Genomic DNA, 22,196 nt, shown 5'->3' on the forward strand with positions numbered 1-22,196 from the left:
TTAGGTTGGCCGTCTGGAAAAGCTTCCTGATGGTGAGATGTATTAGGCTGTGGTATGGACTCCCAAGGCAAGTGGATCAAGAAAATTGTTCACCAATCATTAATAGGGTTGACTAGCATCACATGTACATTACGTGTGTCCCAACTATGGGCTTTATTTGTTGTTAGATTGTAATATGCAGTACTGTTGCTAGTGTGTAAGATCATGAAGTGAAAGAGTTTAAAAAACATTATGCAGGCAAGGAGAGGATGTGATCTGCTGCTGCAATAGAGAGCCACACTATCAGCATTTTAATATCATTTTTTATTCACAGTGATTGTTATATTAGCAAGGGATAGATCTTAGTTGAGAGAATGGCAGAATGTTTACCTGCTTGAAGAATTCTCAGAGGTCACAGTTTAATTATTGCACATCACCTCTCAATAGATCCCTCCAATTCATCACAGCTTGGAGGATGGTCATATTTTGAAAAGTGACTGTATAAATGGCATTGTGGGGCTCCATGCATATAATCTTTCTGGGACTCCAGATCAAATTAATAAAAATAAAAATGTTGTTTTTTTCTAGCTGCTGACTCTGCAAACTCAGCCTGAGCTCCAAGAATCAAGCAGGGTTCTTTTTTCCCCATACATCTCCACCAATAATAAAAGCACTCCAGGACAAATTCTGCCCTCGGTAACACTTGTGCAGTCCCATTCCCATCAATGGCTTTGCACAGGTGTAACCAGACTTTAGTAAATAAGTCTGTGGATGATGCAGAAGAAGGCTTAGACTCCAGCTTCTGAACTGTGATGGCTCTTCAGGATGAACACACATAAAAAACATATTTTAGTCACTAAAGTCAGTCACTCTGAGTTTGATACATGCACACAGAAGAGCTACTGAATGAAAAGTCACCATTTTTACAGTCACTTTTCAGAATATAATGCACCCTAAATACTTTATTAAGAGAATAATCACAAATATTAGAAATTTAACAGACTCAACAGCACTCTTGCTAATGCTCTACACACTCATTTCTCAAGGGTGATGTTGTGCTTCTCATTTTGAGGCTTGAATTTTCCTTCAATGCAGCTGATGATGTGAAGGGAGTGGGGGGGACGTTTCATCCACCTCAATGTATTTCATATGCTAAAAGGAGAGAAAGGGTATGATGCATGGGTAAAAATTGAATTGAATTCTTTGGTCTGGAGCCAGGATGCCTTCACCATCCAAAACAGAGATCGATTGGATAGAGACCTACAATATGGAACACCTCAGTGACAATTCATTCTGGATTCTTTAGCCTTCAAGGCCACCACTGATTAACGTGGAAGAGAGGAGTCAAATGGTGCATGCAGAAATGGCAGGACTGTGATCTTTTTGGAGAAGGGGAATGACAACAGAATAGACAGAGCAAAATCCACTTACAGGGGTCAAATCCACTTCCACTGCTTTCCTCGGGGAGGCTGGATTGACCTACAATGAACAAAAATCAGAGGCTTATTTCTGGAAACTCTACATAGTTAGAATAATTAAGTGCTTTGAGAGCTACTGATGAAAAGTGCTACATCAGAGCTAGGCATTATCATTATTATGTTAGTCAGAACTAAACCTGCAGTGGTGTAACCCACTGGTCAATAAGTGTGTTATATGTCTCTTTCTCAGCCCGACCCACAGAGAATGGGAGTCTGCTTGCACTCTGAGCCTGTCTTTTTAGTTCAATCTGTAATGACTCATGTTTAGCTGTGGAGGTCCCTGGTTCAATCCCTGGTGTTGGCCCAGATGACACTCATTACAGTGGGAAGTCCCTTTAATCCATGGATATTAGGATAGATCATATACACCTGAGGAGAGCATTTATATGGCACTGGACCCAGCTTGTCCTTTCCTGAGGGCCAAATCAGGGAGCTGCTTAGGTTGTGGGTGCGTAGGAGGCTAAAATTCAGTGCATTGTGGAGGATTCAGGTGCAAGGAGTGGACTAGGGGCTTCTTTCACCTTGTCAGTCTCTCTTGGCAGATAAGTAGAGAAATGTAAAAGCAGTAACAAAGTAACAGAAAGAAACAGAATTAACTTACCCATAGATTGCCCACTGGGCTCCCAGCCTAGCTCTCCACTGACTTGTCTACTAGGTTCACCACTTGCTTCTCCGCTAAGCTCCTCACTTGCTTGCCCAGATTCAAAGGCATCAGATTCCTCTTGGAGAAACAAAAGAGAATAATATATAAATATGTATCACAATTAGATAACAACTCTCCCTCAGTAATGTTATCCTTATGCTTTGGGCTCTAGTCCCATGGGATCAGGGAACAAAATATACACAGTGTATGATGCTCTCATTTGCTTCTATTTTTTGCCTCCCTTCCAATAGGGCCTGGGGTGCTTTATTATACACCTTTACCTCGATATAACACTGTCCTTGAGAGCCAAAAAATCTTACCGCGTTATAGGTGAAACCGTGTTATATCGAACTTGCTTTGATCCACCAGAGTGCTCAGCCCCGGCCCCACAGAGCACTGCTTTACCACGTTATATCAGAATTCGTGTTATATTGGGTCGCGTTATATCGGGGTAGAGGTGTAATTAGGCTGATTGCTTAGGAGGTAAAGCAAATGGACCAGAATATAGTAAAGGATGGATACACTTACCAGATTTGTCCCCACTTAGATCCTCTGTAAAAATAAAAGAGAAGTTCATCAGAATAGACAAGAACTTGTCCAGCTCAGAAACATTCCCACATATTCAGGGCTCATTTCCCATCCTGATCACATGCATCTGAATGTGTGTACAGGTCAAACACAAGGAGAAGGTTACTGAGGTTAACCAGAATGTGCAGGAAACAGAACAGACCTAGACATGTTTGGAGACTTGCCAAAGAGGAGGTTTCAATGTCAGTAATTTAAACCAGCAGCTCATTCCAAAAGAAATCAAAACAAAAATTGTCCTACACCAAAATCTTGATCTGCAGACAGCCCATATTTAGGGGAATAGCGACTAACTGTGCCTTTTTCTCCAATTCTTGTACAGCAGTGAGCACGTTGTCAGAGGGGTAACAAATAATAACAATATTGAAATAACTGGATTTATTGGGTAAGAAGCACAGAAGAGAGGATTGTGAGAGCCTTAAGCTGGAGAAAGAAAGAGAATGGATCAAATCCATCCCTGTGTGACGCCAGGGACGTTCATAATGTGTTCAGGTTACCTTGTGCTTGTATGAGAGGAGGCATAAGCAAAACAAGCAGCGCTGGGAGGATCAAGATCTTCGGCATAGTTGGTATCTTGTGTGAAGCCTGAGTGGCAGGTGAAGAAATAAAATGAAGGTTTCAGTGTCCAGCTGAAAGGAGCTAGGGGTGTATGTAAAGCAAATCCCCAGTCCTGCCCTCTCCACAATCTACCTGAGAACAAGAGGTTCAAGTTACACACATGTAGGATAATAAAAATAAGTTTAGTTAAGGAAATATATATATGTGTTATAAATAAAGGCCTTGAAAATAATGAGTTATAATGTCAAAAGGAATGAAGTAGAGATTTCCAGACATGCAAATATCATAGAATCATAGAAGTGTAGGACTAGAAGGGACCTCAATAGGTCATCTAGTCCAGTCCCCTGCAATCAAAATAGTAATAGCAGCAAAGAATCCTGTGGCACCTTATAGACTAACAGATGTTTTTGCAGCATGAGCTTTCGTGGGTGAATACCCACTTCTTCGGATGCAAGAAGATGTATGCTGCAAAAACATCTGTTAGTCTATAAGGTGCCACAGGATTCTTTGCTGCTTCTACAGAACCAGACTAACACGGCTACCCCTCTGATACTTGACAAAATAGTAATAGGCATTTCCCACATCTAACTTCTGTGATCTGGTTCCAGGCATATTATCAGGAACACTGTTCTGTTTCTTTCCCAATAAGCAGACTTTGTTACACTTTATCCCAGGAATTGCCTTCCCAGGAAATGCTGAAGATTGCTAGGGATCTTGAATACTGAGTTTTCTGCTAATTGACAGAATTCATTCTCATAGGACAAGGTGTGAAATGTCACAAACTCCCATCTCTGCAGAATTAACCCTGACCTATATTAGACAACTTTACCCCATTCCCTGATAAACTGTCTGTAAAGCAGCCTGTAGGAACAATGCACCCAATTCCCCCCAAAAAGGGTTTAAAATTTTCCATATTAAGAGATTTCAGATACTTGTCTAACACTTTACTAGTTACCTTTCTCAAGTCATTAAAATGTCTGTTTTAGGCTGTGTCTGCTGAACAAGGTCACTACATCCTGCTTGCATTCTTTTAATTATCTTGTTCAACCCTCACAGAGCTAATACTATGTGGATACTATGTCAAGGGAGGCAGCACTTATCAGGAAAGGCTAAGGGAGTGGGTAAAAGGGCAGAGAGAAACCCTGAGACAGAACCATCAGGAATCAAAGCCACTGAACTGAGACCAAGGAAAAAGCAAGGACAATCTAAGCAGTCAGAGGATTCCAGATAAAAGAAGCAAAAGAGAGAGAAGTTACTAGAATGCTGTAACACCAGCTTTGACCAGCCTAATTAATTTTAATAACTATTTATTTTGATTTCTAATATACAAAGTTTTTTTAGAGAATCTCTCTCCTCTTTGGAGACAATTCCACTGTCTCAAAAGATTTGACTCAATACTTTGAATTTCTAAAGCATCTTCCATCCAAAGTTCTGCAGATTTTACAAACATTCATGAATTAATCTTAACACCCAGTTGAGCATTATTATTTGCATTTTACAGATGGGAAAACTGAGACAAACAACAGAGGTGAAGTGACTTGCCACATTCAACTAGGAAGTCTATGGCAAAGCCAAGAACAGAGCCCAAGTTTCCTGATGCCGAGGTCTGTGATTTAACCATATGGCCATTTCCTCTTCTCAAATGTTTCTCAGATAGGCAACCTATTTTTCCTTTGCTAAGTTTTTTTCCTATTTTCTTCTATTTATACCCTCATTGATCACTTACACAGTTCCTCCCCTCCTTGGCATTTCAACCCTTATTATTCAATCTTCTTCAGAAAGGTGACTTCCAAGTCTTCTCTAAAGTTTTATAATTAAGAAAGCCTGGACAGCCTAGCTTTAACACTTCAGAAAAAGAGATTGCCATATATCTCATCAGAGAGGAAAAAGTCCTGAGTCAAAGGCTTTATATGTTTGTGTGTATGTGTCCGTGCGTGCATGTATGGGTGAGAGAGAGAGATTTTGTTTGCCAACTGCTGAAGGGCCAGAGATTCCATTATCCTGATGTGGAGCCTAAGAAGCCATGGTCCGTGAAGCAAGCTGTACCTGAGAATCACCAGACTGATGAATTAAAGACCTGATCAGCTGATCTTGCCACAACATCCAAAATGAAACCAGAGCTGAGCAGGTAACCGAAAGAACCCGCTAAACACCTGCCCATCTGTCATCCATTGATTTTTGTCAGCCAGCAACCATCAACATCCAGATATTTTTGGATAGAACCTAAGAAACACTAAGTAGAAACCAAACACTGACAACTGAAAACCACAAACTCAGCTAACAGTCCCACACATACAGTAATATCTTCCCTCTGCTGAGAATGAGAGAGAGATTAAACCTCTCAACTGAAGAGGTCTAAAACATTGTAATGGGCTGTGTGCCAAAGCCACATGGCAGCAGACAGGATATGGGAGCTCTGTATGCCAGTTTTGCAGTAACCAACCAAGATGACACCTTAAATCTTTTTAATTCACAATTCCTTTTTTTAGTCAAAAGATTATCCCCCCTTCAGTTTTAGTGAGCTACACACACACACACACACACACACACACACACACAGCTCTCTGCAGCATCATTCATAGTTACCTTTCGGAAGATTGACCTCTCCACTGAAGATCCTTCTGCAGCAACCTGACACCTGGTTATCTGCTTACATGTCTGTCTGGCTTACAGTCAGCGATGATTTCTAATTGGTTTGAAAATTGTTTCTCATTTCCATATTTGCATATATGCAATTTACTCTGGAGCTGCCCATTTCTGAACTGGTGACTTACTGTAAGGGCTAGGAGTTTATGTGGCTGGTATTGCAGGAGCTAGCAATGAGATTTCCCAGTACATAGTTCTCCTACTGATTTTTACTTCTGGTTTCTGCTGTTTTATTGGACAAATGACATAAAACCCCATATAGTTTTAGAATCAATAGATTCATGGCCTTCTCTTACTTTTAATGAAGGGACTAATTAATTCAGATTGGAGATTTAATTTGTTAGTGTAAGGTTATTTGAGGTCCATAGGTTAAAGACAGCTATTACTAAAGAGACAACCTCAATTTGAAATCTAGTCAATTTATTATATATATTGCCAGTAATCATTTCAGGTTCTTTAGCTGTCTACGAGGCCTCCTGCCAATTCTTATGGTTGTACAACTACATTTCTCTAATTAAAAAAAAAATGTTTCTCTCCTCTGTTGCTGTGTCAGGTTATACCAGGCATAATTTTGGCCCAGTGCATGTATCTGCGGTGTGCAAAATGAAGTCGTGAGCATGCTATGCTCAGTACAAAAAATTAATATCTTTGCCTTATCAGTACTATTTTTTTCCAATCTCACTTCCATTTCCCTTAAGGGCAGCTACCAGCATGACAAGCTCAAGCTGTTTTTTAATAAAACTCTTTATTTTTTACAATAGGCTCATCAGAAATCAATACAGTACATTGAAAACAATAACATAAATGCAAATAGAGCTAAATGCCCAAATACAGGGGCCCAATCCTGCATGTGCTTTTCTTGCCGGACTTGCACTCTAGGAGTGGGGCCTGTAAATTTTAGCCTACACAGAGAAGGTAGAAGCTCCACACTTCAGAACTGGTAGAACATAGGAAATCTTTTATTGGACCAACTTCTGTTTGTAAGCGAGACAAGCTTTCTTGTAATTTAATTAGGATGTAATTTAAGAACAAACACTAAGTAAAATTAAATACATCAGAATTTGAGCCTGATGGAGCTCAGTTCATGCTGAGGATAGTGATTTCACTGAAGCTGCAGAAGTTGGACGATTAACACAAAGTAAAGCGTTGCAGTAAGTTAGACGGACCAGGATGAGATACTTACCTGGACCAATTCAGGTTGAACTACGGGTAGCCTAAACAATGAGATGAACCTGAATAAGTCCCCACCCCACCCTAACCCTTTCCAAAGTTTGGAGACGGGTTAGAAACTCAGGACCAGATCAGAAGTTGGCAGCTGGCTTTCATCTATAATTGTGGCAACTGGAATAGCTTATTCCACAATAGCTTTTGTGACAAAATCAGGCTGGATAGCTGTCAGAGAGTGGTGGAAGGTGGTATAGCCTTGGAATAATAAAGGCCCTTTTCCGTATAAGCTGAGAAGGGTCAACTAGAGACATGTGAGTCCAGTTAGGGGATGCCTGAGACATTTAAAAATCCCTCCTCTGGTGAGGGAGGAGGAGGAGAAGAGAGAAGCTGCTGCCGAGCTAGTGGCAGCAGAGCAAGAGAGGCTTCTCCAGGCTGATCTCCTCCCTACAGGGGAAACAACCAAACTCACTGCCTGTTTAGGGGAAGGACTGGCACTGCAAGGCCAGTAACAGGACAATACCCCACAGACAGGGGTCATGAATAGGTATCCCCCTTTATTTTGTGTTAGTGAATTTGTTTCTTTTGTTTAGTGAAGGAGCACTCCTTGGGCCTGCCCGGAGGCCTACCTTGAAAATAGTACTAAATAAACAGAGTGGGAAGACAAACACTGCCCAGTGTGAGGCTTATTTACCCCAAATCCCACCACTGCCAGAAGGGGAAGCACTAAGCCATGTGAGAGGGAGGAGATGCCTTTCTGCACTATGTCAAGCCAGTTCTCTGTGTAGACAAGCTCTAACTCCAGGTTTGAATTTTGCATCTTATCATTTGATAATTGCTGGCATTATGGAAATAAGCAATAAATTCAAATGGTTCAGTTTTCAAAGAAACTACATGGATGAGACGCAACTGCAGTGTGATTGTGATGTTCCCCTGGTGTTATCTGGACCGTTGATCTGCTAGGTCACTCCAATCCTTGACTCTGGGAGCCAGCCTTACCCTGCTCTGCTGTGAGACCCCACACTCCCGGGCTGTTCACGCACAGCCTCTAGCATGTAAGCTGCTCCCAGCTACTTGGGTGAGCATTTTTGGCCAGCCACTGCTTGGATTGTGCAAACCAAAGGGGACACTGGCCAATATCTCCAGTCCCAGACACAACCCTGGGAACCTCCATCTTGCAGTGTCCAGTTATGCCCTCTGGACGCTGCAAGCTTATATGAATTTGTCAATTTAACAAAGAAATTGATATGCACCAGGCTTGTTATCCCAAGGGGAGGATGTGACGAAGTGGGAATATTCTTACTGTTTTCTCAGAGTGCTGTGTGGGTGCCTCAGTTTCCCCTATGCATTTCTCGAGTGTCTAGGGGTGTGTGATTGTTGCAGAGCCATAGGGAGGCAGTGAGAATGGCCAACACCCTGTCTCCTGGCAACTGATGGCCTGGACCCCTCCTCTGTGAAGGGGACAAAGAGATCAGGTGACCTCCTGGCCTGGGAAAGAGACAAAGGTGAGAGTGTTTTCAGTTTAGAGCTGGCTGGGAAGAGGGAGAGGAGCCCAGACAGGGCTCTGGCCTCCCTGCCCCCATCTCCCCCCCACAAGATGGACCTAACTGAGGGGGTCCTGTTGTCTGTACCTGCAAGACCTGCCTTGGACTGTGTTCCCGTCGTCTAAATAAACCTTCTGTTTTACTGGCTGGCTGAGAGTCATCGTGAATCACAGGAAGCCGGGGGTGCAGGGCTTTGTCTCCCCCAAGTCCGTGACAGAATCTCTGACACACTTCAAACCAAATGCTCTGCTTCAGGTAGAATAAACAAACGAATTTATTCACTACAAAAGATAGATTTTAAGTGATTATAAGTCAAAACACAAGAAGTCAGAGTTGGTCAAATTAAATAAAAGCAAAACACATTCTGAGCTGATCTTAACACTTTCAATGCCCTTACAAACTTAGATGCTTCTCACCACAGGCTGGCTGGTTGCCCTTCATCAAGGCTCTCTCCTTTGATCAGTGCTTCAGTCGCTTGGTGGTGGTTTCTGTAGTTGGAGTTAGAAGAGAGAGCGCATTGCAAACGTCTCTCCTTTTTATTATGTTCTTTCCTCTTGGCTTTGTGCCCCACCCCTTCAGAGTCAGCTGAGCATTACCTCATTGTAGTCCCAAACTGACCAAGGAAAGGGGGGTGACTCACTCAAGAGTCCAACAGATCCTTTGTTGCTGCCTAGGCTGGTGTACTTTGTTCCTGTGAGTCTGGGCTGGGTTTGTCCCATACATGCCCTGATGAGGTGTGAACTGCCCCTCTGTTCTTGAAGAGTTTTGCCTGGGCTTGTTTTAAGCCATGAGGACATATTTTCAGCCTCACAACTATATACATGAAATTACAACCTATAATATTACTATAACAACAATACTCAGTGCATCATGAGCCTTCCAAAGACACCCAACATGACAAACGTTGCATTGGATACCACACAATCATATTATAAGGATGAACATGAGGGTGCAAGGTGTTCCCCCGAGGTACAGAGTGTCACAGTGATCAAACTGAAAGCCTATCTTTTATCAAAGTCATTTAAAAGAAAGAGCAATTTATGAGCACTTTCAACCAGCATTTGATGATCTTTCATTGAAGAGAGACTTGCTGAGTTGAGTTATCTGGAAAAGATTGAGACAAAAGGTATTAATTACAGACTTTTCTTTTGAATGCATAACCAGACTAGAGTACCCTCTCTTGGGGAGAAGGAGAGGAGTTGTGTCATTTTGGGCTTTGTCATAAATTTAAGCACCAAGAACTAGTGATCGTGAATATGAAGGGGGAGCCATTGCCACAACATGCCCTCTTTAGGCCTATTGCTTGTACCAGGTTCCTCCACCTTTCCCCATTCCCATGATACCCACACCACAACTGCCACAGGAGCTGCTGTTTTGTCTTCACTCTAACAATTTCCTGGGAGAACAGTCATGAGAGAGAATAAACACATTCTGCGGGTCTGTGGGAAATTATTCAGCTCCTGTCAGTAGTAGGGCTGCTTTCTACGCTCCGTTCTTTGCAAAAGCCCAATGTTCCAATGTCACTCCCATCCCCAGCATGATGTGCCCTCTGTCTGGACAGACACTGATCCCCACAAGACTTTTTTCCTATCTCCACAGCTGGATAAATGTCCCCATATGCCTGATATTGACAGCTGCAGTACTTTTCTGAAATTGCACCCTGCAATCCACTGGGGCCCTGCTGTCATTACTATGAGGATTTTTTATTTGAAGCTCCTGGCAGAGTCTATTGTTCTTTGGGGTACACTAGGTCCAAGACTAACACACCTTGTGCTGGGTGGCAGCACACAGGGTATCCCTTAGTCCTGGCCTTGACTCAGCAGTTATGGAAGCAACTACAGGCTACACTAACAGTATGATGGTTAAGGTATATGGTGTATTTGTGGGGTTATCTCCCATCCAACTTGAAAAATCTAAAATTAAGTTACCACTTCTAAAAAGTGGCCTCAAATAAAAGGAGCAGAATCCTCGTAGTTAACCTGATTGGTAATTCCACCAAAATGTGGATTGTGTCAGAATTTGCTTAGTAAAGTATAAAATGGCCCATTATACACAAAACCAGCAGGGGGAGCTAGATATTATCTGAGTGCAGCTGTGAAGTGGCTGGACAAGAGAATTGTAATGGGGATGTAGCTGAAGGGGGTCCTTCCACATCCTGGTCTGATGCCTGAGCATATTTTCATTAAAACAAATTATTGGATAAAAGTGACTTACTCTGTGTCAATTGGTCTGCAGCACTTACCATCACACGTTTACACAGCGCAGAGCTAAGAGGATCACAGTAACTAGCAGAATCAGTGTAATAATCCCAAGGACTGCAATAATATACAACCAGCCTGAGCACTGAGAGGTGGGACCTGCCCATAAGAAAAGGAAGAGGTGGTTTGCAATGGAATGAAGCTGCTGACGTTTAGCACTGTGTTGCCTGTTTTGCCTCCCAGAGAAATACCTTTTCCATCACTGGAGAAAACTCATACCCATAATCTGACCTGCTCTAATTTCTAGCCTGAAAATGTGAACTTCAAAGGCTGAAAACCCAGACAGCAAATAAAAAGAACCCCAAATGTACTATCTTTAAGGTCTCCAAATTGTTAAGCCAATCTCTAGATTTTGGAGGCCTGACCCATAACGTTGAATGCTTGTGGTTCTACTTTATAGAAGTGGTAAATAACCTGAGCCTTATGAAGAGATGGAAAGCAGGTGGGGCTTGAGAGTGAACACAGTGGGAGAGAAGCAAAGGGGAGGACAAGGAAATGGTTTGATACAAAGAAGACAAAGAGCTGCTTATTGCCATTCCTTAATGCTTATGCATAGCTCTACCAATGCCCCTCAGTCCTGCCCTGCAGCCCCCTGCTATTCCTGCCCTGGGCTCCCCACACAGCTCTACCAATGCCCCTCAGTCCTGCCCTGCAGCCCCCTGCTATTCCAGTCCTGGGCTCCCCACACAGCTCTGCCAATGCCCCTCAGTCCTGCCCTGCAGCCCCCGCGGCTATTCCAGTGCTGGGCTCCCCACACAGCTCTGCCAATGCCCCCACAGTCCTGCCCTGCAGCCCCTGCAGCTATTCCTGCCCTGGGCTCCCCACACAGCTCTGCCAATGCCCCTCAGTCCTGCCCTGCAGCCCCCCTGCCATTCCAGCCCTGGGCTCCCCACACAGCTCTGCCAATGCCCCTCAGTCCTGCCCTGCAGCCCCCGCGGCTATTCCTGCCCTGGGCTCCCCACACAGCTCTGCCAATGCCCCTTAGTCCTGCCCTGCAACCCTCCTGCTATTCCTGTGCTGTAGTCTCCCTTGAGGAGAAACCTGCCATTCATGCCAACCTATGCTATTCTGGGGGGACCGTACCAAGATTTACAAGAGGACCACCAAACTCCTCTTAAGTTTTGAAGTAATCGGGATTTTAACACAAGCTTTCAGAGGTAAAAGGCAGTTTCTCTAATCTATTCTTCTGGATAGACCATCTATTGTATTTACATTTATGATGTAGGGGAAAAAAGTTTAATCCATTAATCCCCACCTCCATCATTTCTGCTCCCACTCATAATGTTTGTCTTAACATCCATTCATTTCTTCTTCCCATCTCCATTCCTCTACACTTACCTTGTTTTCTCTAAGTGAAATTCCCTGTCTGTTGCTGGAGCTAGGCTGCTGCCCCCTGTGGTTTTTTAAAGGTATTTAAATAAGGAGAGGGAAGTGGTTGAGATCCTTTATGAGGCATTTCAGCCTGGAGGGTATTAGAACAAAACGTTAAAAACCTGAAACAGCTAGGTATTTACAATGGAAAAGGCAATAAACACTTAGCAGGGCTAAGAAGGACACAGCCCTAGTAATATGTCAACACACCAGAGTCACAAACAAGATTTGTTAGGCCAGAGGCTAATCCCAGTTACACTGGTGTAAAATTAGGAGGAACTTCACTGAAATCAACCAAGTTTTTCTATATTTACACCGTTGTAATTGAGATCAGATTCTGACCCACTCTGTCTTCAGATTGTCCACCACGCTTTACCAAGAAACACATACTGAGACATTTGGTCTGTCTTTTATTTGTGGTAAGAAATGCAGATTAATGGAAAAACATCCTGTGTGCTCGTTTAGCATTTTTCTGTGGTTAGCATTGCCTCTAAAAATATCTTAAAGGCTCCTGTTGTTTTCCGTTCATTCATGAAGTGTTTACTGGTGTTATTTAGAACATGCTTTATATTATCAGTAATGCTGAAAATTAAAAGGCACAAACAGAGTATTTATAGGGTGAATAAATAGCTCAGATTCATCCCTGGTACACTTCCTCTGACTTCAGTGGAGTATCACAAGGGATTAATTTGCTCTCTGGCTTAACTACTCTATAATAACTTTTCTTTCAGTGTCTCAATCTCATCTTTATTACTCTTATTCTTCTTCTTCCTCGGTTTTCATTTAACATAGATAAGTAAGATTTAAAATGAACATCTTCACTACAATCATATTCACTTTTAAAAATTGTGTTTACTTTCAGAGCTGGTTTCAAAAATGGAAAAAAACATAATATATTTTAAGATAATTTCCCCTCAAAATAACTTTTTTAAAATTTATTAGAATTTACTAAAAATGTAATCAAATTTTATTACCCTTTTTTGTTTATCATTTATCATTTCCACAATAGAAAATTTTCTAAAATGTTTCTAAATTTTGAAAGTTTTAAAAATCTCACCGTGTGAGTAAGCTGACCAAGATATTTTAAAAGCATTTAGAAAATCCCCAAAATGAAGGATTTTGATAAAAATATCAATTATATTTAAAGACCTATAACCCCCAATGAAATATAATTTATTTGTAAAATTCTTTGCATTTTTAAATTGTTAGACTAGCTATGCTTACTTTCTGTTTTCCCCTAAATAACAAAAACAATCTACAACTGTAATGGTGGGATTTTAAAATACGTTCATTGTTGTCCTAACTGCTCCAACTGAAGTCATTGAGTTCAGTGCAAATAGGGTTAAGCCAGTGCTGAGCACTCTTGAAAATTCCAGTCAAAATGTTTTTTTCTTAGAGTTTTTTATTTACTGTTTGGTCATAGAGTGAAGTTTCTTTAGCCTTTTCTAATTTGCACTTTCTGAAAAGATGTATGTTATTGTATGTTGTTATATTTATGATAAACTACATACAACTTTTTCAACAGTAATGTGAATATATGTAAATATATCTGTGTACAGATGCATAAAGAGAATGTGGTGATAGTTGTGATGGATGTAGCTACAAAACTGGTAAGTTTTCAGTATTCTACAATTACATTTCTATACTCCAATCCTGCAAATACACACATGCTTAACTTTATTATTGGGAACCTTACTATCAGACAGCTGACTCCCATTTAAACCAAATGAGAGTTAGGCTTCTAAGCAGGTTAGGCATCTATCTGCATCTTTAGTTATCTAAATACCTTTGAAAATATGGCCTAAATCACTTAGCCTGGTCTACACTACAGGGTTGGGTCGAATTTAGCTGTGTTAGGTCAATTTAAAAATGACTGTGTTCCGTCGACCTAAAGGGCTCTTAAAATTGACTTCTGTACTCCTCCCTGATGAGGGGAGTAGCGCTAAAATTGACCTTGCTGAGTTGAATTTGGGGTAGTGCAGACACAAATCGATGGTATTGGCCTCCAGGAGCTATCCCAGAGTGCTCCATTGTGACCACTCTGGACAGCACTTTGAAGTCCAATGCACAGGAAAAGCCCCTGGAACTTTTAAATTTCATTTCCTGTTTGGTCAGCATGGCGAACTCAGCAGCACTCAGCAGCACAGGTGACCATGCAGTCCCCCCAGAATCGTAGACGGTAGAATGTTTCTATGCTCCCCCATCATCTCCGTCCCTGAGGTTATCGCAGATTAGAAGGCGAAAAAAACTCACTCACGATGACATGTTTTCCGAGCTCATGCAGTCCTCCCACACTGATAGGGCCCAGCTTAATGCATGGAAGCATTCAATGGCAGAGGCCAGGAAAGAATTAAGTAAGCACGAAGAGCAGAGGCTAATGGGGGAGCAAACAGACATGATTAAGTGCCTGTTGGAGCTGCAGGAAAGCCAACGAGTGTACAGACCCCCGCTGCATCCACTGTATAACTGCCTACCCTCCTCCCCATATTCCATAGCCTCCTCACCCAGACTCCCAAGAATGTGGAGGGGGGAAGGGGGAAGGCTCCGGGCAACCAGCCACTCCACTCCAGAGGATGGCCCAAGCAACAGAAAGCTGTAATTCAAACAGTTAGATTTTTATTGTGGCTACAATAAGCAATGTGGCCTTGTCCTTCCCTCCTCCTCCATCCCACTCGGGCTACCATTATCTCTTTTTTTTTAATTAATAAAGAAAGAATGGATGGTTTCAAAACAATAGTTACATTATTTCAAAGGTTCAGAGGGTGGTTGGATTACAGGGAATTAAAATCAACAAAGGGGGTGGGTTTGCATTAAGGAGAAACACACACAAATGTCACATCGAAGCCTGACCAGTCATGAAGCTGGTTTTCAAAGCCTCTCTGATGCGCAGTGCGCCTTGCTGTGCTCTTCTAATCACTCTGGTGTCTGGTTGCTCAAAACTGGATGCCTGTCTATTTGCCTCAACCTCCCACCCCGCCATAAACGTCTCCCCCTTACTCTCACAGATATTATGCAGCACACAGCAAGCAGGATGGGAATTTTGGTTGCAGTGAGGTCTGACCAACAGCGCCAGCAAGCTTTTAAACATCCAAAGGCACATTCTACCACCATTCTGCACTTGCTCGGCCTATAGTTGAACTGCTCCTTACTACTGTCCAGGCTTCATGAGCCATGGAAGCAAGGGGTAGGCTGGAGTAGGTGCGACCACACAGTGCTGCCAGCTGGGAGAGCAGCCTGAGGCAGAAATCTTCAGCTCACATGATAGAATCATAGAATCACGGAATCATAGACTTTAAGGTCAGAAGGGACTATTATGATCATCTAGTCTGACCTCCTGCACAATGCAGGCCACAGAATCTCACCCTGTATCAAACCTGTGTCTGAGCCATTGAAGTCCTCAAATCATGGTTTAAAGACTTCAAAGTGCAGAAAATCTTCCTGCAAGTGACCCGTACCCCACGCTGCAGAGGAAGGTGAAAAACCCCCAGGGCTTCTGCCAATCTGCTCTGGAGGAAAATTTCTTCGCGACCCTAAATATGGTGATCAGCTAAACCCTAAGCATGTGGACAAGACTCACCAGCCAGACACTCAGGAAAGAATTCTCTGTAGTAACTCAGATCCCATCGTATCTAACATCCCATCACAGACCAGTGGGCATATTTACCACTAGTAGTCAAAGACGAATTAATTGCCAAAATTAGGCTATCCCACTATACCATCCCCTCCATAAACTTATCAAGCTTAGTCTTGAAGCCAGATATGTCTTTTGCCCCCACTACTCCCCTTGGAAGGCTGTTCCAGAACTTCACTCCTCTGATGGTTAGAAACCTTCATCTAATTTCAAGTCTAAACTTTCTGATAGCCAGTTTATATCCATTTGTTCTGTGTCCACATTGGTACTGAGCTGAAATAATTCCTCTCCCTCCCTGGTATTTATTCCTCTGATATATTTATAGAGAGCAATCATATCGCCCCTCAACCTTCTTTTGGCTAGGCTAAACAAGCCAAGCTCTTTCAGTCTCCTTTCATAAGACAGGTTTTCCATTCCTCGGATCATCCTAGTAGCCCGTCTCTGAACCTGTACCAGTTTGAATTCATCCTTCTTAAACATTGGAGATCAGAACTGCACACAGTATTCCAGATGAGGTCTCACCAGTGCCTTGTATAACGGTACTAACACCTCCTTATCTTTGCTGGAAATACCTCGCCTGATGCATCCCAAGACCGCATTAGCTTTTTTCATGGCCATAATACATTGGCGGCTCATAGTCATCCTGTGATCAACCAATACTCCGAGGTCCTTCTCCTCTGTTACTTCCAACTGATGCATCCCCTTCTTATAACAATAGTTCTTGTTATTAATCCCTAAATGCATGACCTTGCACTTTTCACTATTAAATTTCATCCTATTACTATTACTCCAGTTTACAAGGTCATCCAGATCTTCCTGTATGATATTGTGGTCCTTCTCTGTATTGGCAATACCTCCCAGCTTTGTGTCATCCGCAAACTTTATTAGCACATTCCCACTTTTTGTGCCAAGGTCAGTAATAAAAAGATTAAATAAGATTGGTCCCAAAATCGATCCCTGAGGAACTCCACTAGTAACTTCCCTCCAGCCTGACAATTCACCTTTCAGTACGACCCGTTGTAGTCTCCCCTTTAACCAGTTCCTTATCCGCCTTTCAATTTTTCATATTGATCCCCATCTTTTCCAATTTAACTAATAATTCCCCATGTGCCTTACTGAAATGCCTTACTGAAATCGAGGTAAATTAGATCCACTGCATTTCCTTTGTCTAAAAAATCTGTTACCTTCTCAAAGAAGGAGATCAGGTTGGTTTGGCATGATCTACCTTTTTCAAAACCATGTTGTATTTTGTCCCAATTACCATTGACCTCAATGTTCTTGACTACTTTTTCCTTCAAATTTTTTTCCCAAGACCTTGCATACTACAGCTGTCACACTCAGGAGGAGGGATAGTTCAGTGGTTTGAGCATTGGCTTGTTAAACCCAAGGTTATGAGTTCAATTCTTGAGGGGGTGATTTGGGGATTGGTCCTGCTTTGAGCAGGGGGTTGGACTAGATGACCTCCTGAGGTCCCTTCCAACCCTAATAATCTATGATTCTATAACAGGCATGTAGTTGCCCAGATCACTTTTCCCCCCTTTCTTAAAGATAGGAACTATGTTAGCAATTCTCCAGTCATACAGTACAACCCCAGAGTTTACAGATTCATTAAAAATTCTTGCTAATGAGCTTGCAATTTCATGTGCCAATTCCTTTAATATTCTTGGATGAAGATTATCTGGGCCCCCTGATTTCATCCCATTAAGCTGTTCGAGTTTGGCTTCTACCTCGGATGTGGTAATATCTACCTCCATATCCTCATTCCTATTTGTCATCCTTCCATGATCCCTAAGCTCCTCATTAGACTCATTAAAGACTGAGGCAAAGTATTTATTTAGATATTGGGCCATGCCTAGATTATCCTTAACCTCCACTCCATCCTCAGTGTTTAGTGGTCCCACTTCTTCTTTCTTTGTTTTCTTCTTATTTATATGGCTATAGAACCTTTTACTATTGGTTTTAATTCCATTTGCAAGGTCCAACTCTACATGGCTTTTGGCCTTTCTAACTTTATCCCTACATGTTCTGACATCAATAAGGTAGCTTTCCTTGCTGATCACTCCCATCTTCCATTCCTTGTAGGCTTTCTACTTTTTCTTAATCACCTCTCTGAGATGCTTGCTAATCCAGCTTGGTCTACAACTCCTGCCTATGAATTTTTTCCCCTTTCTTGGGATGCAGACTTCTGATAGTTTCTGCAACTTTGACTTGAAGCAATTCCAGGCTTCATCCACCTTTAGATCCCCAAGTTCTTCAGTCCAATCCACTTCCCTAACTAATTTCCTTAATTCTTTAAAGTTAGCCCTTTTGAAATAAAAAACCCTAATCCCAAATCTATTTTTGTTTATCCTTCCATTTAGTTTAAACTGAATTAGCTTATGATCGCTCGAACCAAGGTTGTCCCCTTCAACCATTTCTTCTATGAGGTCCTCACTACTCACCAAAACCAAATCTAAAATGGCATCCCCTCTTGTTGGCTCAGCAACTACTTGGTGAAGGAATCCATCAGCTATCGCATCTAGGAAAATCTGAGCCCTATTATTACTACTAGCACTTGTCCTCCAGTCTATTCCAGGCAGGACTGAATCTCCATGAGCAGCAGTACCACATCTGCCAGCAGCACCCAAGAGGACCTGAGCTCATCGCTGGGGAGCAGAGTTGCAGGGGAAGTGGTGGAGCCACACACCATGCCCTGCAGGTTGCTAGGAGCCAGGAAGGGAAGACGTTCCCAGAACCCCTGGCCAAGCTACATATCCAACGAGGATGGTTAGCAGTCCTACTTCTCTGTCTGCTGAGAAGGCAAGGAGCTGCTGCTGTGTAGCAATGCCATCTGCTGCAGGTGCTTCTGTGTCAAATGCTTGGAGGTCCTGGTAGGACAAAGTACCTCAGCCAAGGCAAAAGAGCAAGAGCCCTGGAGCTGTTAGAATCATAGATTATTAGGGTTGGAAGGGACCTCAAGAGATCATCTAGTCCAACCCCCTGCTCAAAGCAGGACCAATCCCCAAATGGACCCCTCAAAGACTGAACTCACAACCCTGGGTTTAGCAGGCCAATGCTCAAACCACTGAGCTATCCCTCCCCCACATAGAAGTGCTATGGGGTGTTACAGTGCCGACTGGACTGGAATGTATGGCTGCAAGACTTCTTCACCAGTGACAAAGGACAGGAATATGATGCACCTAAAATCTAAAAAGGCCTGCACATTTCCCAGAGTCACTACCCTTGATAACAGAACGTCAGTGATTGCATTGGCAACTTGGATCACAGCAGGCCCCACAGTCGACTTGCCCACAACAGCAGCAGTGACAGTGAGTTGAGCGGGCTCCATGCTTGCTGTGGTATGGCATCTGCATGGGTAACCCAGGAAAAAAGGTGCGAAATGATTGTCTGCCATTACTTTCATGGAGGGAGGAGCAACTGACGACATGTACCCAAAACCACCTGCGACAATGTTTTTGCCCCATCAGGCATTGGGAGCTTAACTCTGCTCCATAAGTCAATGCTAGTCACCAATTTAATGTGCTTAGTGGGGACATACGCAATAGACTGTATAAAATCAATTTCTAAAAATCAACTTCTATAAAATCAATCTAATTTCGTAGTGTAGACATAACCTTAGATGCTTTTGAAAATTTTACCTTCAGTCTATTGGGTCTTCATGTGACCTCTCTTTTTTTTTTTTTGCTTTATACCTAGCGTCTTCTAGTCTTCCAGCCACATTTAGGTTTATTACCAATTCCATAAAATAAAGTGAGGGTGAAGGTAATGAAATGAAGGTAACTATTTACATAAATACTCTGTTACACCTGACACACTTATGGACAAATAGGGTTGGACATAAATCAGGAAAAGACAAAAAGGTTTTGATTGGAGCTGGCCAGAAAATGAGGATTTCCCCCCCCCCTCCCCCGATGGAAAAGCTATATGAAAACATTTTTTTTACTTAACCTTAATTTGATTTTTTTAAATGTTCATCAAAACCTCAAAAACCTGAAAACTGAAAATTTGGGCTGAGAAGAGCCAACCTGCCCCCACCCCCCAAAAAAAATTATCAAAAAAAACCTAGACACTTCCTTCAAAATATTTCAGTTTGTCAAAAACACAGAAGAGAATTTTTGACCAGCCCTAGTTTTGATGTAAGGTTCCCTCAATAAAGACTCGATCCTACAAGTTCTGATTGGAGTCAATGGGAGTTTGAGGTGCTCAGAACCTCACAGGATTGGGCACCAAAACAGCTAATAGCTGTCACTATATGTAAGCCATTGAGAAACACAATATCGCCACTGTGTTTCCTTGCAGGAGCACAGCAGTCCCTGTGTCTGATTCATTGTTTTTACAATTAGTTTCAGATACTGCAGATACTGCAACTGGCAAATAAAAAGTGTTCAATATCCCTTCCCCAAGGAATTTTGAATGCCAATCTAATAAATAACCCTGGTTAAAAAAAACAGTTACAACTATTTTCCTCCCTTTGTGTAGAAGACATTTACCACAGAAAACAATCAAAATCTTTCCACAACCTTTCTTGGAAGCCTATTCCAGAGCTTAACTACCCTCATAGTTACAAGGTTTTCCTAATATCTAACCTATATCTCCCTTACTGCAGATTAAACCCATTACTGCTCGTCCTACCGTCAGTGGACCTGGAGAATAATTGATCCCCATCCTCTTTATAAAAGCATATGTGAAGACTGTTTTGAAGTCCTCCCTCAGTCTTCTTGTCTCAAAATTAAACATGTCTAGTTTAGTTTGAACCTTTCCTAATGGTTCAGGTTTTCTAAACCTTTTATCATTTTTGTTGCTCTCCTCTGGACTCTCTCTCCAATTTGTCCACATCTTTCTTAAAATGTGGTGCCCAGAATTGGACACAGTACTGCAGCTATTAAATGAATCCTAGACTACATGCAATATGATTATTTTAATGGAGTACAAACATGATAAAACACAAAAGAAGATGGATTTTCATATTTCCCAAGATACTGTAATACCTGAACGGGTAGCCTCTGATGTGCTGTCAGATTTCCAATGTACTTTCACCTCAGCATAGGTACTCCTCTCTCCTTTAAGGAGACACAAAATGCTGTCAACAGTAGACCTTTGGATTATCAAGGCCCAGTCCTGCATGGTTCTTGTCATAGGTCTCACCCCCACTTAGAGCAGTTGGGTTCCAATATGGGGACCTGCATGAATCCTTCTTCTAAACTAAAATCCTAGTTTAGATCTAGTAAAAGCTGCCACCACCCAATCAGGAACGTGGATTGGGACACAGTCCTTCCCCAAAATCCTTGGGGATCCCAAGAGCCCCAAATCCATGGAGTTCTTACACCCAGGAGAAATAAACCATTCCCCCCTGTTTCCTCCCCCCTCCCTTTTCCTAGGAGAGACACCGGGATCTAACTACAGAGGGATACCTCCCTCCTCCTCTTTCCCTGAGAATCCACCCAAGGAAAGACCAACCAAGTCCTTAATAGAAAAGAATTTATTAAAGAATAAAAAAGAAAGTCACTGTCTCTGTAACCAAGATGGAACAATATACAGGTCTAAACTTATCAATCTCTGGAGAGAATCCCCCCTCCTTTCTTTTTCAGTAAAAGCAATAATAGTACAGAATTAAAGAAATTCCTTCAGCAACACACAATTGCAAATGTAGAAATCAAATTATAAGACTAATCCGCCTTTCTAATTAATACTCACTATTGAATAGTAGAAACTACTCCAGGAGAACTTGGAGACATGACTGGCCTCTCTTAGATCCAAAAAGAGAACGCTCTAACAAAGAACACAGACAAAGGCTTCCCTCCACAGAGATTTGAAATTATCTTGTCTCTGATTGGTCCTCTGGTCAGGTGGTCATCAGGTACTGCATGTTAACCCTTTACAGGTAAAAGAGACCTTAACCCTTAACTATCTGTTTATGACACGCCCCCCAAATCGCAGACAGTGGGGGACCCACACTGGCGGTGAGTTCCTTCTAGAACTTTAAAATAAACAGATTAACAAAACACATGCACTATTACATATACTACTAAGTATGTAAACAACAAGGTATTTGACATTGAAGAACACTTTTTATGCATTTGACCGGACGTACTTGGCAACGTCCTTGCCCATCCCCTCCCAGTGGAAGGCCTTTCCCAACCTGTCCTTGGTTCTGTTTACCCCAGAATGACCACTGGGATGTCATGGCCCAAGCTTAAGAGCTTGTCCCGGTACTTAGTTGGAACTACCAACTGTTTTTGAGGATTTTGGCCTTTCTGGTGTCCACCAGAAAGAGTCTTGTTATATAAAAGTCCTTGTTTTACAACAAACTGGGATCGATTAGAAGAGCTGAGAGGCGGA

At 42.3% G+C, this 22,196-nt stretch overlaps 1 protein-coding gene across 4 annotated transcripts in view; it reads right to left on the bottom strand.

Moving 5' to 3' along the window:
• Positions 1–338: 338 nt before the first annotated feature.
• Positions 339–22,196, bottom strand: part of LOC123370212 (chondroitin proteoglycan 3-like) — a 41,927-nt gene continuing 20,069 nt past the window's right edge. For 2 of the 4 annotated variants that reach the window (XM_045016579.1, XM_045016552.1), the window contains 5 exons: positions 3,183–3,270; positions 2,629–2,652; positions 2,059–2,178; positions 1,411–1,458; positions 339–1,131 (listed from right to left, as the gene is read on the bottom strand). In XM_045016579.1, the coding sequence (XP_044872514.1) occupies positions 1,115–1,131; positions 1,411–1,458; positions 2,059–2,178; positions 2,629–2,652; positions 3,183–3,249 (276 nt within the window). In that variant the 5' untranslated portion in view covers positions 3,250–3,270 and the 3' untranslated portion in view covers positions 339–1,114. Of the gene's footprint in view, positions 1,132–1,410; positions 1,459–2,058; positions 2,179–2,628; positions 2,653–3,182; positions 3,376–5,829; positions 5,886–22,196 lie in introns of those variants that run through there. The other 2 variants (XM_045016561.1, XM_045016572.1) reach the window with 2 other exon arrangements.

The sequence above is a fragment of the Mauremys mutica genome, chromosome 1 (genome assembly GCF_020497125.1).
Source record: "Mauremys mutica isolate MM-2020 ecotype Southern chromosome 1, ASM2049712v1, whole genome shotgun sequence".
NCBI lineage: Eukaryota > Metazoa > Chordata > Testudines > Geoemydidae > Mauremys > Mauremys mutica.